Source organism: Agelaius tricolor, unplaced genomic scaffold (assembly GCF_023055355.1).
Source record: "Agelaius tricolor isolate 1412-34295 unplaced genomic scaffold, bAgeTri1.0.p SCAF_1, whole genome shotgun sequence".
Classification (NCBI taxonomy): Eukaryota; Metazoa; Chordata; class Aves; order Passeriformes; family Icteridae; genus Agelaius; species Agelaius tricolor.
Genome location: NW_027269261.1, coordinates 24,746,511 through 24,765,234, shown reverse-complemented (window position 1 = coordinate 24,765,234; position 18,724 = coordinate 24,746,511). Strand labels below are relative to the sequence as shown.

Sequence of the window (18,724 nt, the reverse complement as noted above, 5' to 3'; positions counted from 1 at the left end):
TTCTGCCAGATAGCTTCTTAGCACACAAAGCTTTGTCCCTCTTGAAATAATTTTTAGAACATATACTCACAATATTTCAATAGAGTTAGTAAATATGTGTCTTCAAGCTGTGTTATTTGTACTCTGCTCTCTTCATCTGCAAGCTCCCTATGAGGGATGGTTAGAACATATGGAGCAGGAAGCTGACAAATTGCAAAGTCAAAAGCACCTGGGTAACTCATTAGCACTGTCAGACTTCGAGTCAGGTTTTGCTGTTTAATTTTTTAAGCAGATTTTCTAGTGATTGTTCTTAAAAGAATGAAATACAGAAGGCATACATCAAAGAAGGGAGACGAAGTTTAGTGTTTGCTGCTTATAACATTAACAAATAGCAAAATACACTAGAACTGTGCCAGGGAAGTGGCTGAGTCACCATCCCTGGAGCCATTTAAAATATGTGTAGATGTGGGTGCTTAGGGACATGGTTTAGTGGTGGACTTGGCAGCGTGGGGTTAATGGTTGGGCTCGATGTCTTAAAGGTCTTTTCCAGGGGAAATGATTTGATGGTTCTATGAACGCAGCTGCTGGAAGGAAAAACCTTTCCAGCTATATGAAAACAGACACCAGCATGACTAAGCAGGCATCATAAAAGACCTTACGGTGCCAGAACACGCTGGTGCGCGTACTTGACAGCATTTCGGAGTTCGGGTGGGTTTCTCGGGAAAACCGGGAAACAAACGGAGAACGGCGACTAACCGCGCCCTCTCGTGGTGGCACTGTAGGACAGCCAGAGACCGCGGGATTCTCCCGCTGGCAACGGGGACATTTATTGCAGTCTCTCTAGAAGTATGTTTTAGAAGATGACAAATAGGCTTAAAAATAGTAGCGCTTAATATCATTCTCATTTTTTTAAAAACCCTCAATTTTTACTACACAATTAGACGACTATTTATTTATTTGGATACGCCTAAATGCGCCTTAGAAATCTCAGCTGATAAAGTAACTTGGCAGCAAGAACAACCCATAAAATGCATACGTCTAGAGCGACAAAACGGAGATGGGAAAACATTGGTTTAACCTGGACGCCCTTTTAAAGACAAACCTGAGTGACAAATCTTTGGCATTGGTTTGGAAAAGACATACTTAGCTACCCTTTCTCCTGATAACTTGGAAGCATCTCATTGAAAGTGAGAGCTGTGTCTTGCCTGCTTTTAGCCCAAGATATTCCAGATGTTAATGAGCCTAGAAAATACCTCACTTTGGAGAACTGTCATATTCGGGTTAAAAAATGAATTTTAGAACCGTCAGTAGCGGAAATTAACTCCCTGTACTTGATGCAGCCAAATGAAATTGAAGCTTTAGAGTGCAGACACGGTCGGAGCAGCTAATAATTGCTTTAATCTTGAGAACAGGTGCAGGACACAGGAACACAGGACGCTGCGGGAGCAGAGATCTGAGACCAGGCTGGGCAGAAGCAGGGAAGAAGACTGCCTATTGCACTTGGCTCTTCCTGGTGTCCATGCACTATGAGAGGAGGAAAAAGAGAAGAAAGAGTCTCGCTATCCAGATGCGCACAGCGGAGGGCCGGGGCGGACGGGCTGTGACGAGGAGGGGAGCCCAGCACTGCCCGCCGCCGCCCTGCCCTTGCCGGGCACCGGGACCGCCCGGCGCCCCGGCGGGCAAACAAACGAGCTGGGAAAGACAGGCGCTGGCCGTCGGCTGCCGCGAACAAGGAGCGAGCTGCATCGTGCTCACACACTTCAGTTCGAGCTTTCCTTGAGCGGGGGAAAACGCCCACAAAGTGTTACTTGCGTTTAGTGGACAACTTGGAGCAGCGCCGCTTGGCGGGGCGGACAGCGGGGCCGGCGGGCCCCGGCGCTGCCCAAACCCCGTGCCGGGAGGGGTGCCCGGAGGGCGGCGGGCAGCGGGAGTCCCGCTCCGCTCCGTGTGCGCGGGCGGGGAGGAGGCGTGTCCCCACCCCGCCGTCGCCGCACCGCCCCTCGCCCGCCCGCCCGCCGGCACCGGCGGAGCGCAGCGGAGCGGCGCCGGGCGCGGAGCTCCGCGGCCCCGCCATGCCCGCGGCCGCGGCCCCGCTCCCGCCCCGGCGGGGCCCCGCGGAGGCGCCCGCCCGCCGGCGCTGAGCCGCGCCCGCACCTGCGAGCGGCATCGCCCCGCTGCGCTCCTGCGTGGCCGCCGGGGCGCCCGCGGCCGCGTCTCTCCCGCTGTCCCTCCCCCCCCTGCCTCCCTCCCCGCCCGCTGCCCGCCCCGTCGCCGAGCGGGAGCCGCCAGCGGTGCGCGCAGAGCCGGAGCCGGGGCAGCCGCTGCCGCCCGCGCTGCCCCCCGCCTCGCCGCCCTGCCCTGCCCTGCTCTGCCCGCCGTTCCCCTCCTCCGTCCCGCCCAAGCCATGAACTTTGGCCGCGGTCCCTCGGTGGTGTTGAACGTCGGGGGCACCCGGTACTCCTTCTCCCGGGAGGTGCTGAAGGATTTCCCGCTGCGCCGGGTGAGCCGCCTGCACGGCTGCCTCTCGGAGCAGGACGTTCTGGAGGTGTGCGACGACTACGACCGGGAGCGGAACGAGTACTTCTTCGACAGGCACTCGGAGGCCTTCGGCTTCATCATGCTGTACGTCCGGCACGGCCACCTGCGCTTCGTGCCGCACATGTGCGAGCTCTCCTTCTACAACGAGATGATCTACTGGGGGCTGGAGGGCTCCCACCTCGACTACTGCTGCCAGCGCCGCCTGGACGACCGCATGTCCGAGACGTGCACCTACTACGCGGCGGAGGAGCCGAATGGCCGCCCCGAGGGCAAGGGCCGGCGGCCACCCGGAGCCGAGGGCAGGAAGTGGCTCGAGAGGATGAGGAGGACTTTTGAGGAGCCCACGTCTTCCGTGGCCGCCCAGGTTCTGGCCACCGTCTCCATCCTCTTCGTCATTGTGTCCATGGTGGTGCTGTGCGCCAGCACCCTGCCCGAGTGGCGGGCGCCGGAGAATCGCAGCGTGGAGGAGCAGAGCAGGTACACAGCAGAGTCAGTGAGGGAGCCCTCAGGGTAGGAGGATCCTTTATTTTCCCGCTGTCCGGTCCCCGTGTGTCCCGTCCAGTGTGTCCTTCCTGCCCCTTGTCTTGACGGTCCGTGGCTGTAGCCTCCACCGGCGGAGATCGTCTGCGCGCCCTGACAGCCCGGCCTGAGCTGGGGCCCGGGGAGGGATGGCGGGGTGTCGGGGCAGTGGCGCTGCTCCGCAGCTCCGGCTCCCCCGGGCTCTGCCGGGCACCCGCGGCCCCGAGCGCAGGGGACGGGCTGGGGCCGGGGACAGGCTCGGGTCTGGGCAGGCTGGAGGAGCGGGGACATCGGGATACGGCTCCTCTTGGCAGGGAGGGTGCCTCCCTCCGTGAAGGCTCTTGGAGCTCTTATTGCCCCCTTTAAGGAGACACGGGACCACACAGAGAACTTCAGACACTCCGGAAATCAATTGATGCCTTACGATTGTGCGAAAAAAAAAAAAAAAAAGAAAAGGAAAATAATCCCCCAAAAGAATGCAATTCCCTTGTCTTTTCCTTTGGGAAAAAACAAATCCTGTAAGTACTCTGCATGTATTCGTACAGGTCCTTCTGCTAGAGCAGATGCAGCGCCTGTTACGATTGTGCTCCGGTAAAATCCGGGACGTGGGAACAGCCTTACCCCCGCTCCTCCCTTTACATCTCAGATTCTCTGTGTGGGGAACACAGGAGATGGTCAAACTGTACATCAAGCTCTTGCAAATGCATCATTCAAACACCCCAGTGTATAAATGTAACAGATGTTTACATTTCCTTTAAAACAGTTGCAGAAAACAGGGCATGGGGTATAAGGCTCAATCCTGAGCTTTACTAGTAAGAATAAACCCTTTTCCATCTTCTTGTGACCTCAGATTAGAGTTACATTGATGCAACTCTTGCACTCTTCTGTTCCCTCTCTCTCCTTCTTCTTCCCTGTTCCCTAGAGAACAAAATTGAGACCAGTCTGGTAGAATTTCTCCCATAAATAAGACTGACATATAAAGAAAGAAGTAAACATTTCTGGTATTTGCTAGCTTCTCCCTTTTTTAAAAACAGACAGGATATTCAACAAAAAGTTTTCAGCTTCTCCTCTTCTAAAAGGGCACTACCGTGAAATTGCAGCCTTGTCATTATGAAATCATCATCTTTTACCATAGAGTTAATTGGAATGTGATATATTATATCTTAGTAGCCAGATTAATTCCTTGGAAAGTATTTTCATAGTTTCCATTAGCTTAATGGAAAACTGCACCTGTATTTCTCATTGTAGTTGAGCCAAAGAATTAATTGTATGAACAAAAAGAAAGCAGATGCAGTGTGAGAAGCTGTTGATTCCTGCTTAGATTCAGATATGTCAAAAGGGGGTCCTAAAGGCTGTTCCAGTTAAAAAGCTTAGCAAGGTTATTTCAAAGAGGAGCTTCTGTGGGTGACCTCTGTACAGCAGCAAATTGCTGAGATACTCCCAAGAGGCATGGGAAAATAGATGCAACACTCCAACAGCATTAACCACATAGGTCATGTCTTTGTTCATGTCTTCATGGTGTGGGAATCAACCACAAGTTTTCTCTTGCAAGAAAGAGTTCAGCTTGGAGAGGAACATGTATAGGATGTGTAATTTTTCTTTCATAGTGCCTTTGTCTTCAAGATCCTGATTTTACTCTTCTGATCAATTGCATCTTGTACACCAGGTGTTAGAAGTATAAGGTCCTAAGTACTTGTAGGTGCAGTATAGACAAACAGTTCCCAGGGCAGGGAAGGCTCCTTTTAGAACCAGGACAACTACCAATGATGGGGTGAGTTTCTTCTGTACTAGCTGTAGTACTCCATGTTATTGCAACAAAAAATAGAAAAGTTTCTACCAGCTGAAAAGTTTCTACCAATGTCAGAAAAGTCTGTCGCATATAAACACCAGTACAGACTGGGTCACCTAAACCATGCACTGACTGCACAGGAACCTATCCCAGTCTGATGGCAAACACATGGAAAACAGACACAAATGTGTGCCCCTCTGTCCACAGGTGACCACCAAGGTGGAGCCACTCCTCTCTTTTGCACATGCTGCTTCATTGCTAAAAAGTCTGTTATAGTTGGAAAAGAGTGTGTTAGCTACAGCTGCTTTTAAGTGGGCTGTCCAGTTTAGTTGTCACTACTGACGTGTGCCATAGCATTGGACCTAACATGCCCAGTTGTCATCTGACTTTATTTGCCCTTATGTGTTTATGATTACTTTGTAGTTATTTCATTTAAAAATAGTTTGCAAAATTTAAGTAGCTAAATGGTTTTATTTGAAAACCTGACCACGGAAATCCTATGGAAGTTTCTAGGATTCCATACTCTGGCAATACGATCCCTCTTAGGTGAGAAGGTTTTTAAAAATCTATCCACTTGTTTCTGACACATTTAAAAGTTTGAAACCAAATTCTGTCATTTGTTTATTAAGCAGTGTTCCTCATCAAAATAAAGAAATTCTATCTAACATAGTAATACAAAAATTTATTTTTTTTCCCAAGAGAAATTGTTATCTTACTGCTGTACAGAAGTGAGTTTTGACTTGCATGGCACTGTAATTACTAGTACAAAAATTGCATGTTATTCAAAAAACATATTTTGAGAAGTTTTAGGAGTGAAAATTGAGTGGGCTAATCTAGAAATGCTTAATCTGTAGATTTGGATGTAGTCGGTTATTCAGCTCAGCATATGCCACGGAGGTGAGGTGAGAACACCTCTGGAAACCCAGCAACTCTGATATTTTCAGTCTCTCACAATAAGAAGAGAGACTGTCCTTCCCTGCCCTTGCCTCAGTGTGTTATGTCAGAAAGGTGCCACATGGACAATTTCTGTGGCTGACTCCCATGGTAACCACTCCCAGAACTTCTTTGAACAGCTGTGCTGAAAGCAGCTGACCAGCAGTGTGCCTTCAGCTTTCCTGGACATCGTCTCAGCAAGTGAGGGGGTCACGAATTCTGGCATCTACAAAAAATGAGGTTTGCAGTGAGGGCTACTGGGGCTGCCAGCTGACACCAGGTGTATTTGTTTTCCATGTATGAACACCCTTTCAGCAGAAGAAGAATTAAATCCACCAAACTTTTTTTCACAAAGCACTATGTTGTTATGCCTTTTCATGGTGACCACACTCTCAAAGGATGAACAGCCCATGGCTATTTCTGATCCTTTGGGATAACATGCTTTAGAAGGCAACAGAGAAGTCCAGGAGTAAGCTTTATTCAAGGAGAGAGGGATGGGAAATCTCACCTTGGAGTTTCACAGACAGTACAGACACTGAAATACAATTCCCTGATTGCAGAGGAATTGCCTTTCCCAGGCCTGTTCTCAGGATGAGGGATGAGTTATTAAATTTATTTCATTTTAAGATTTTTGCTCTGTTCCCTGCCTTGGCAAGTTCCACTTATCAGAGCTAAAGATTTGCATTAGATTTGCAGAGTTTAGGAGCAGACAGCAGGAATGCCTTCTGTTGCTTCTGGCAATTTCAAGTCATCTTTGCTGTCCTCTGAACTGTGCCAACAGATGCATACTGTGAGTCTCTGCTCAGGGACCTGTCCATACACTGATTGGGAGTGTAATCTTCTAGGGAGAGCTTCTCAAGCCTGTAATAGGAAATCATTTGAAGCTGCTTGACTTACTGCCAGCACAGTTCTAGCTACCTGCCTTAAAACTATTTTTCTAATGCTGAATACGAGTAGCTTGTTAGCACTAACAAGAGATGGTTGTCCCCTTTCCACTTGATAATCATGATTAGGTTTGTACTGAAATAATCACTGACTTATCAAGCCTACATGATTTCTGTGTTCTTAAGCAAAAGCAAATAAACACGGTAGTTTCTCCAAACAGCATCTCTCATCAAGAGCCTGTGGGCTTTTTTTAATCTTTGCAAAATATCAGCCTAAGAAACTGCATCTGAGTTTTAGACATACAAAAAATATTATTTCTTTATAGTAGTGGAATTTCAGAACACCTGAATGTTCCTGTTTAACACCTCTTCAAAAAACAGTAAGAACTCCTTTCCCAGACAAGATCTAACTTGATTATCACATTTTTTGCTGGTTTTAGGTTAAAACAGTGGGCTGAAGGTAAAGAATGGAACCAAAGATCTAGGTTAAAAACACAGGCATGGATTCTTCTATTGAATTTACCAGTTCTTTGAAACAAAGAACAGATGTACATCACTGCCTGGGTGCAGCCATGCCTTAAACTCACCAGGGCTAGATACCAGTCATGTTCAACATAGAGGGTAAAGATGCTGAGGATCTCAGGGCTCAAGATGTTTGTATCCAGGTCTCCTCTTCGAGCTGTGAAAGGGATTTGCCCCTTCCCTGAGGAGTGATGGGTCATTACAGCCTCCCACACAAAGCACTAGAGTTTAATGCATGACAACATATAATTTCTACCAAAGCAGGGGCAGAATGGGAAAAAAAAAGCCAGCAGGGTTTTTAATTCAGGGAAACTGGCTGTTCTGTGGCCTTTACTCCACAGTTACTAGTGAGAAGGAAGCCCTTGATTTCAAAAGAATTTAAAAACTCCGAACATTTGCTGAAATCACTTAGAAGTCTTCCTGAGCAGGAATTTGATCGTTCTAGCTACTGCTTGGACATTTTGCCGGTTTTATGTGCTTTACATGGAAATGGGCTTTAGCAACAATTTAACAAATCAGTGCTGACAGCCTTTAGTCCTGTCATATACTGTCTTTAACCATATCATCTGTTTTCCTCGTGTGTCCTGTTCCTGTGTATGTTTTATTTACAAGCTTAATAGATAATAATGCCACTAAGGAATATTTTGGCTCGATTTCAGCCAACTCACCAGGGGATATTGAAAGTCTATGAATTGGCAATCTGAGGCAAAGAATATTGCTAAGTTGAAATTCTAAGATAGTTACAACATAGTTTTTCTTTTTTAGTAATAACAAACTAAATTTGTTAGTGATTGAAAAAGATTATTTCTGAAATGGTTTAACTCATTGTACATAAAGTAGCTCATTCTGAGAGAAAGTTATCAAATGGAACAGAAAACTGAACAGTGATGGGATTACAGTAGGAATGAGGCTTACAAAGGCTTGATTTTCTGTTTATGGACAAAAGATTCATTAGAGCAATCTTGAAGGACTGCTAAGTACCAAGCAGCTTAAAATTTTGTGAGAAAACCTCTCTTTTATGTGCTTCCGTCTGGGAAAATGAACAGTAAATTTGAGCAGGAATAGCCTGTTACTGAATAAAAATTAGGACTTAGTATTTTCTGTGATTATTCATAAAATTTGTGGGGAATCTTCAAGGAAATACTTCATGGCTTTGTTTTTGATTCCCCCTCTCCTTTTTGGATACCAGCTATTTTAAAACTGAAAAACCCAATGAACCAAAAACTGTTATGGAAGTTTATAAAGTAGGTACTACATTTTTACCAAATAAAGGCTATTTAATTATATAGTTATAGATTTTAATACAGCATTATTCCAAACATAGGCAATAAAAGCAGTCTGTCCTGTGAATATGCAGAAAATATTTAAAGAACTGATTATGAAAAATACAGGTACTTTGGTCTTCTGAGTATATGCCTTTTATTTGGCTTTAACTTCATACTCTGTTAAGTTCTCTTAAGGACTAACTGTTAAAATTGCTTTCCTTATTAGATGTTATTTATCCACTGATAAGGTTAACTATAAAGATAAGTCACTGCAAGGAGAGGGAGACTTGATCTGTAAGTGGAAATGTAGGATGTAGCACTCCAGATTTCCCAACATGCCAGAGGTTTCTAGTTTTTCTCACCAAAGCACTCATTTTTGTATGATTCACCAGTACTGCCAAAATCCATCTACATAGGCAAAAAAGGAGTGACAAGAGAGGAAAAATGAAAAATGTTTCACTGATGGCTGAAAAGTAATAGAGGAAGGAAAAAAATAAGGGACACCCTTCTTCATTATCTTCTCCCCAGCCAGGGGAAAGATGGATGGATGCAAAATGGAGAAGTGGAAGTGCAAACTAAAATGGAATGGCATTAATGTATCCCCCACTGCCTTGATCTCGCTTTGTCATTTTTGCACCAATGATGTTCCTTAGCTTGCTTCAAATCTGTTCTACAAGAAAATACTTCTTCAGTCCTTCTTACTGAAGTATAACTGATTTAAAGCATTTCTTGTCCCAGGAACTGCCAGAGTAAAGAATGGATTGATCATATTTCATGGACTTTTACTTGTACAACTATTCCCCAAAGTTATATGACCACTGAATCGATATTGATTCATGAAGAAAATTTCTACTGTATCAGAACAATCAGAACCTAACTTCCTTAAATCTCAATCCAGAGATAACCTGTCTAAGGGGTGGCAAAATGGAAGAGTCACATTTCTGACGTTATCAGGGCATCAGGAGGAAATAGCAAGTGAAAAAGCTTTAAATTGTATAATAACAAACTTATTTTTCATTTAAATGCTTCATGTCTTAGGAGTCAGGCAACACTACCAGAGAAATCTCATAAAATGCAAAGAAATAGTCTGTTGGAATTGTTGAATATTCCTGACTGCAACTTTCTATTCTCTTTTAATGGTTACATGAGATCTCAACTAGACAACATATAAGTACATTTGGACATCATCAGTTTGTCCATTACCACGATCTTGCTCTTTGATTATACTGGGGAAATCTTAGGGATTTCCTCACCATAAGTAAAAAAGGATTTAAGAAAACTTACCCATTAAGCTTTTTTTCTTGATTTTTTTTTTCTAACATAAAGGAAGTTTCAAAAAGCCTAATTTTTAAGAGAACACCTAATTCTTAAGAGCAAACTGGTTTTGAATTTCAAAAGTCTTTCCATCAAAAGGTGCTAACATGAACTAGTGTTCTCAAAGCCCTTTATGAAGAAAGACCATTTGCTTACAGAACTTTCATTGTTATTTGTAAAAAAAAAGAAAAATATGGTCCAATTTTATGTGACTAAATATTTAAGTAATTAATTTATGTTCATTTAAATTTACTGTGGCTAAAATAACAATGTACCTTATGACTTTACATCAAGTGACTGTTACTGTTTCTTCCAATTTTAGCTTAAAATTAAAGAGAATTAATTTTAAAAATTAATGAAAAATAAACAAAATTTTAGTGTGTAAAATGTCTATGAAAAAGTTAGTTTAAAGGGTCTATAATTACATCAGTTAGAGAAGAATACTGTCTTTCTAACAGGCCATGATCTTATTAATAACAATAGATTTCAGAACTGGTTAGAAATTATGCAGATGGGTTAGGGAAGAAAAATTCTAGGTTTGAAATGACAGTTGGATTTTCACTTGCAAATCAAAATGTTTCAACAGACACTACCTTGTTAGAGTCCTTGCAGTAGCAAAAAACTCTGGTTGTATTTCCTGGCAGTATTTTTCAATCTCTGATCTCACACCAGTTTGGTTTCAGAGCTGCTGATAAGAGAAGGCATCAGTGATGAGCTTTTTCTTTGCTTAAACTGTTGGTTAAAAAGATAAATGGAGAAATGAGGGGAAGGTTAGCTTCCATGTCCTCATGTATTAAAAAAGTGAGCACAGTCTGAAGTCTTAGGGAGATTTGTGACCACATGCACAACAGTTACTAAATAATATTTGAGCAAAATTTTTTTCTTCTGTTTCTACCTTCCACTGGTTTCAAGTTGAGATATTCTCAAGTCTCATTCAATGCACTGGGACTTGAAAATATTTAAGAACATACTGAAATCCTCTTCCAGGATTTCTTCTGCATTTGGCAAGAAGAGGATCTTGCCTATTACCTTAACATCTGTTTACCTTGACATTTTTGCTGCAATGTAGTTTAGGTGGACTTACATTTACAGCAAAAGAGAAAATTCAGTAATGCAAAGCATAGTGGTAAATGGGAGGACACAAGCTTAGTAGTTTATGGATGCAATACTGAAAAATAAAATACCTTCTGTATAGTGGCAATACCTATAAAGGTCTGGATGTAGGTAAGCCCCTGTTTGGGATGCACATCAGATAGGCTGGTTTAGGTTGGTTCCTAAAGAACTAATATGCATGAATCATCCAATGCAAATACTTATTTCTGCCTGTTCCATCTGCACTTCCATTTTAGTTTAGCAGTCTGCTTCTATACATTACTGTTCATAACCAGACAGTCACTGATCTACAACCCTTGGCATTCCCAAGTGGATCAGGCCTCACAGAATTAGAAAAATTAAAAAAAGAAAATCCCCCAAAACTCAATCAACAACAACAACAAAAAAACCCCAATCCAAACCCAGCTGCTCTAGATAAGGTTACACATTGGCATTGATGTCCTATAATTTCCTGTAGGATTCCAGTGTTTGTGGGCATATTTGCCCAGTACTATGACTAGTAGCAATCCATAATTCAAAGAAAATGATCAGTGAGTGAGTTCTTAGCAATTATCAGTTTAAACTTTCACTAGATCCTCAGGTTGATTGCTGAAATCTAGTGGCAGGTTCAGGATAAGGATGGCATGACTTTCTGTTTGTTGTCTGTGAAAGTCTATGTGTCACTTTGGTAATATCTGTGAACAAACCAAACATCCCCTGAAGACTTTGCACAGAGCATAAATGCTGTCCTTTGTTTCTTTTGGCAGGATAATTGAAGCTATCTGCATAGGCTGGTTCACGGCAGAATGCATTGTGAGGTTCATCGTCTCCAAAAACAAGTGTGAGTTTGTCAGAAGACCTCTCAACATCATTGATTTGCTGGCAATTACTCCTTACTACATCTCTGTTCTAATGACAGTTTTCACAGGGGAAAATTCACAGCTTCAGAGGGCTGGAGTCACCTTGAGGGTTTTAAGAATGATGAGAATCTTTTGGGTGATTAAACTGGCCCGTCATTTCATTGGCCTTCAAACACTTGGTCTGACTCTGAAGCGTTGTTACAGAGAGATGGTGATGCTACTTGTCTTTATCTGTGTTGCTATGGCAATTTTCAGTGCACTTTCACAGCTTCTTGAAAATGGGCTGGACTTGGGAACAAAGAATAAGGATTATGCCAGCATTCCTGCTGCTTGTTGGTGGGTGATCATCTCAATGACCACAGTTGGTTACGGTGACATGTGTCCCATCACTGTCCCAGGAAGGATTCTTGGAGGAATCTGCGTGGTTAGTGGCATCGTTTTATTAGCCCTGCCAATCACTTTCATTTATCACAGCTTTGTGCAGTGCTACCATGAGCTCAAGTTCCGATCTGCTAGGTACAGTAGAAGCCTCTCTGCTGAATTCTTAAATTGACCCAACTTGCATTCTGTTGTACTTTCTTGCTAAGCTTTGTCTTAGAAGAGAACGGTGGAAGGTCCCTTCGCGTGTCCTCTTTGACTGGATGGTCCTGTGGAACAACATTCTCACCAGCCCGGAGAAAGCCCGTCACCATTCAGACAGGAAGGATGTCCATCTGCCTTGAGTACCTTGCACGGAGAGGGAGTGATGTTTCAAATTTGAGAGAACAAAATTAACCAAAGAGGATTCAGAAGTCCTCAACCAGACCAGTTTGGTGTTCAGTTTGCCTTCCCACAAAAAAAGCAGAACAAAAAATGGGCGTAACGCTGAGATCCGTCATTCCTATAATTATATCCTAAACCATTCTAAGCAATGTGTAGCAGAAGTTTTTCAAATATTCCAATATCTAAAGGCTTCACAGAGGCATTGATACTTCAGGCAAGAAGCTATCTCCACTTTTAACTCAGATAACCAAATTATCTGCTGAAGGAGAATCACTGCTACTTTTGTGCTTTGCAACAAAGTAGAGCTGGTTCTGTGACTCAGGAAAGATGAAGAATATAGGTCTGTAGGACAGAAAAAAACCTTGAGGCCTGATTCTGATCTTTGAGGAAGCACACAAATCTTCTGTAAACCCAGTGAAGTCAGTGGCATTTCTCTGAATTTGAGAGTTCACAAAGTGCAAGAAGTGAATCTCTGAATGTTGTAAGCAAGGACTTCTTTAGGTCACAATTAATTTCTTCTCTGGAACCAAGCTGTAAGTAGAAGCAAGTATTGTATTTTACAAAGATCAGCATAAGAAATCAGGGATTGATATATATATATTTCCTGGTAGGTTAGTGGGGGAGCTCTCCAAATTTTATATACATTCAGCTCAACTCCATCCACCTGAAGTTACATTCTTATAAGCATAGGTTTTCCCTCCCTGAACTCCTCCCTGCCCCACATATCTTAAACATAGATATCATAGTGAGAGTTCTCTTAAGACAAATTTTAAGATTCCATCATTTGAAATAGCCTGGAGCAAGCACTGGAAAACAAGAGTACCTGCTCCCTGTCAGATGGGACTCTTCATCATCTTAAATTCTGCAATCCTTACTGAAGAATATACCTCAATGGAAGTTTTAAAAACAACTGTAAAAAGCCCAGAGCATACCAAAGAAAGTAAAATATAGAAGTGTGAGTTGCACTTGGCAAAATGGTGTATTCTCCAACATTACTAGAAAATGAAAATGAATCAAGTTAGGTTCTGAAATATAGTTCACTACATTTCTTGTGTAGTACTGCTTAATAGCATTGTTCAGTATAATTCTGAAGTGCTGCTATATAGAAATGTGCAGTTAGATACTAAAATACATCAAGGTACAGCTTTATAAATTTGGGTACCAATAAACATCAACAGGGAGCTTTCATGCTAACATGGAAGTTCAGAGTCATCAGCACAGCTGAAATTCGTGTGCTTGCCTGAAAATACTGCGTTTACTCTTACTGTGCTGTAGAGGCATCTTCTATCTTTTATATAAGTAACTGTGAAAGGCTTTAGAAGTGAAATGAGTACCACCTAGAAAACACATCCCTGGAATTGCTCACTCAAATAAACCTGCCACATTGACCAGTAACCAGTATATTGAAGGTTCTTCCCTGAGACCGCAAAGAGTCATTATTATTTTAAGTGGTCTTAGTCTTAAGTAGTCTTTACATTGCAATCACAATTTTTCTGAAGACCTGGAGAGAATTTCAGTAGCCTTCCTACACACTAGCTTGACTTTCCCTTCAAGACTCCATTGTTGAGTGCTGTTACAACCATACCTCTGTTTCTTGCCACTAGTGTGTTCAAAGGTTAGCTCTGTAGTTCCCTACACTATTATATATTTATGCCTTTTCTATCAAAATCATGTTGCTCAGAAACCTGCTCCAGCAATCCACAGAGAGGTGAATGTGAGATCAGCAAAAATTCCTTCTTAGGTGAGATTCACAGCTGATGTTAGTTAGGCAAGTTGTGACTTCAGAGACACTTAGATGTTTTACAGCCGTGGAGCTGCTGGCTCTGTATTCCTGCATGTGTACCTATATATATCCTGCATATATTATATATTATAGTCAGTTGAAATGTTTGGGGTTTTTTTATTCCTCACAAAAAATTTCCTCCCTGACAAAATTAAAATTTCAGACTTTAATCCAAACATAGATGTTGAAGAAAATGACATTTTCATCTTCTAATGAAAAGTTATTTTGACAATATCAAAACCATTTCTAAGTATAAAACTGCTATTTTTTTTTCTATATTGCTCCAATTTTTTTTTTTATTTTTTAGCTAAAATAGATTCAAGACCCCACCTAAGAACTTAGCCCTACATATTTTCATATGCTGTTTTGAATGCTTGGGAAAAATACTGTTTGTCACAAAACTCCTTAAAACTTATTTTGTCTTTTGTCCACGTGTTGTATTTAACCAAATCAATGCTCTAAGATACAACCCTCCTCCACAAAAAGCCCAAACCATCATCATGACGACAATAACCTCAAATCCATACGGAATGTGAATATAAAGTATGTTGCAATCTTGATTTTAAAAAAAAATGGCTTTCAGCACCACCTATAAATCTAATCTTTAGATGCCTGTACAAAGGAAAAACATAAATTAATGCACATAATAACTTGTGAATACCAATTTGCACCATGAATCATTTTTGCATAAGCAATTAAGGACAGGAAGTTTTCAACGATCCAGGCTATATATGGTATACAAACAAAATGTTTCATCCTTTATGAAGTGTTTTTTTAGATGAAGAATCTTTTCCCAGTGTAAAAACATAAATCTAATGAAAATAACTGTGTAAAGGAATAAGTCTGTGGAGATTATCTTAAGTCATACTATGTTTTTTTGAACAGTTTGTGTTCAATTTTTATATGGCAAAATGTGAACAGAATGACCTAATGTTCTTTTTTAATTTGAGTTATAATAAAATATTTTCAAACTGCTGTATATAAGCCCGCAAAGGAGAGATCCTGCAGTGGGTTTTTTGGTGTTTGTTTGTTTGTGGGTTTTTTGGGTTAGTTTTTTCCCTTTCTCTTTTTATTGTTGTATGGTTATCAGTGTGTAGACTTTATTTTCCTTACAAACCAAGTTGAAATAAAGTAATCTTCATGGTAGCCTTAAATCAGAATTTTATAGGGTAATTAGGATGCCTGACTTCTAGAAATGTATGTCATCTTACTTTCAACAGACCAGTGGTTGTTTAGTGAAACTTTACAAAATATGAATTATATGCATAGTCAAAAATAAGCACATTTTAAAACAGTTAAAACTGTTTTATAAAATATTCTGGAAACCATGTTTATGCAGACAGGGGGTGCAGCACTCTATTTCAAAGTGCAACATTTCAAAGCCAAAAGCCAAGTGAAGGCAAGCTGGCTCATCTCTAATCTCTCTATGTTTGAACCCTATACAATAAAAGACTTGATGGGCAGTTTCTCTTGGAAACATTCACATCTGGAACAAATTAAATGAAACATGAATAGAGTAAAAAAAATGAAGACAGCTTGTACAATTGTGATCCAGCATTTTGGTTCATCTAAAATGGAAACCAATGTCAATGACTTTTGAACTGCCAAGGTAAATCATCCATTATATACTAGGTTCAAACCTAGGACTGATTTATTGGAAACTATATATTGGCTGTAATTCTTCAAGGTACTGTATGTCACTTAAAAGTACTTGATCATTAATGAAGTCCCTGAAATGGAAAGCTCTCTAGGGTATTTTCCTTCTAAAGTTTTACATGAACCATCATGCCAAATATCACACACAATGAATGGAAGTTTGGTTGACTGATGATATTAAACAGTCTTATCAGCATAGGGATGAGCCATATAAAAAGTGATATTCTTATTGTACAGTGGCTTATACTGGTGTGCATAGCAGCAAGTTTGAGAAAGATTAAAATCCTGGTGATTTTAACAGGTACAGTTCCTATCTTGATATCCATGTATTTAAAAGAAAAGGTACAGTTTTTTCATATAATGTATTCAATTCATGCCTGTAAAGGAATTGATGTTCCTATTCCAAAGGAAAACTGAAGTCCTCATTGTTACAACACACCACATCACCTCATGGGTACAAAACTCTGGTCTCTTCCCTTTTGGGTAACAACTACAAAAATGTTATCAGATCTGAACACCCTCCAGGAAGTGGACATATGCACACAGAGCCAGCTCAATTCAGCAGCCAAACCCTGTCAGTTTCCTGGGAACCAGCACAACGAACAAGGTCTGCTATGCTCTGAATTTTATCTCACCTAAGAAGTTCAGGATCACTTGAAGTTTTTAGAATTATTATATCAGATGAGCTACTAAGGAGACACTTGCTGAAAAGTTAAATAAGCTGTGCATAGCAAAAAAAGATACTGCTTTATAAGAAAGTTTTCACTGATTAAAAAAAAAAAAGGGAAACCGGCTCTCATTTTCTGTTTTTTGTTTGTAAAGGCAAATATGCAGGTCAGGATATGTGATGATAATTAAAATTGCTATATAAAACAGATAGCTGTTTAAAATACAGAGACTCAGTGTGAAAAGTCTTCCAGCTATAACAGCTTCCAGTAGCTGAAAAGCTGTCCCAGCCCACACAGAGGAACAACAAAACACTGGTTTCACTGTAAAAAAGTGCAACACAAATTAGGGAGTGTGTTTCAGACAACAGACAGGTTAGGCATCAACAAGCTGCAGTGAGCAATCAAGACTGACAATCTGCTTGACAATAAATGTTAAGAGCCACAGAAGAAGAAGAATATAAATCTTTGGTCAAATTAATAAAATACAAATGTTTGGAACTACACATTTTAGAGTCCTTTATTCTTTACAAATGCAAAGGTTTATCATTTCACAGATCCTTAATTTTATATATTGTCTGATTATCTGTAATGAAAAATGTACTCTATAATTTGAAAAGATAATAAATGTGGAGGGTTTTATGTGAATACAGAATTAATTAGATAAAATAATGTAATAAAATTTGCTGGTCTTGTTGCCATATTTCGTGGACTAGTGGTCAAAACACAAATGTTTATAAAATGTGTTCTTATGAACAACTGAATTCTATGGCTATCCATATTGGTACTGCAAAAACTTTTTCTTTAACAATTTTTGGCTACTCAGAAGTTTGCCATTTAGAACCCAGGAATTTTAATCGATATAAAATTTTAATATTTGATCCAGAAGTAAGTCTGAAGCAAAAAGTTAAACATCCACAGGGTTATTCTTCAGCAACTGAAGATCTATCATAATTATGGACTGTCAAAACAAAATGAAAAGCAGCCATGTAACATATACATTATTCCTCAGGGATTATTTTTAAAAAGGAATCTGGAAAAATTTATTGAATTTGGTTTCAAGTTCACTGATTTTTTTTTTATATTAAAAAAAAAAAACCAAAACAACCCAAACCAACCCCAAACATCAACAGGGTATTCAGTCTGGAATGTCAACACAACCAGAAATTTCAGCAGTGCAATCCTTGCATTATTGTGAATGGATCTGAGATACTCTGTTGATGCTTTAAATGCAGCCATTTCAAAAGTACTTCCAAAAATAAAAAAAAGTACTTCAAAACTAATGTTCTTGAAAAAAAAAAGCTTAATATTTTAAGAGATCACTGAATTATAAACTATTCTGGTATCAATCCTCTGCATTATTATGAGAATGAACAGACTTTTCATTTGGAAATCAAGAGCATTTTTAGTTCTGTTATTTATTAGTTTTAAATATTTTACATAAAATCAGACAGAGAAGAAGCAGAAGAAATAAAGCAGATGTCCACATACTCATAGAAGTATTTTTGAAGTGTTTTTCCTGAAAAGACTACTAAAATATTTGGAAGAAGGGTTTTTTTTTAATGTTTAAATACAGTTACTGTTTTGCAGACATGCTCAGCACTTGCACCTTCCATCAATTTGTGATACAACTGTAAATGCATAGAATCCTCCAAAAGAAGATTGATTCTTTTTGCCTTGGGGAACATTTTATACATTTTTTTTTTCAACAAGTATTAAAAAAGGAAACACTAAAGAGGATCATGAAAATCTAGGAAATCTAGAACTTCGATACTGGAATTCTTACCCATGCACTTCAGAAATACGTCACTCTGCTTTTATATTTTTTGCACTGCTTTTTTACCAATATTGTAGTAAGCAGAAGCCACAGAGAGGACCAGTTGTACTAAGAACTCGACAGCTACAGATCAGAAATTACAGTGCTGCTCCCAAAACCCTACAATTCAATACTGAAACACAAATTAAAGCACGTAACAGCACAAGCAGGCAAGATGGCATTTCTCTGTAGCACAAGTGTAGCTTATCTAGTGAGCCTGATATACTGTTAAGTACTAAGTGTTGACATACATTTTTTTCTCCTCAATTTAGAGAGCCTCACAGAGAACACAGCACTTGGAAGACAGTGTTTTCTCTCTCTCTCTCTCTGTTGCTATAGGCCTTGAC

The 18,724-nt window shown here is 40.7% G+C and overlaps 1 protein-coding gene and 1 long non-coding RNA gene across 2 annotated transcripts in view; one reads left to right on the top strand and one right to left on the bottom strand.

Annotated features, from left to right (window-relative positions):
- Positions 1-2,383: 2,383 nt before the first annotated feature.
- KCNG3 (potassium voltage-gated channel modifier subfamily G member 3) lies at positions 2,384-15,238 on the top strand. Its single transcript, XM_071427197.1, has 2 exons — positions 2,384-2,994; positions 11,603-15,238. The coding sequence occupies exons 1-2, from the start codon at positions 2,384-2,386 to the stop codon at positions 12,246-12,248; spliced, it is 1,257 nt and encodes a 418-aa protein (XP_071283298.1). The 3' UTR covers positions 12,249-15,238.
- Positions 6,221-18,724, bottom strand: part of LOC139590093 (uncharacterized) — a 70,761-nt gene continuing 58,257 nt past the window's right edge. The window contains exon 2 of the long non-coding RNA XR_011679229.1: positions 6,221-12,988. This is a non-coding gene — a long non-coding RNA (uncharacterized lncRNA). The remainder of the gene's footprint in view (positions 12,989-18,724) is intronic.

Excerpts from the sequence above, each read along its gene's own strand:
- KCNG3 (XM_071427197.1), top strand. The coding sequence starts at position 2,384 with ATGAACTTTGGCCGCGGTCCCTCGGTGGTGTTGAACGTCGGGGGCACC. Across the intron at positions 2,995-11,602 it reads AGCGTGGAGGAGCAGAGCAG|GATAATTGAAGCTATCTGCA; the intron begins GTACACAGCAGA and ends TTCTTTTGGCAG.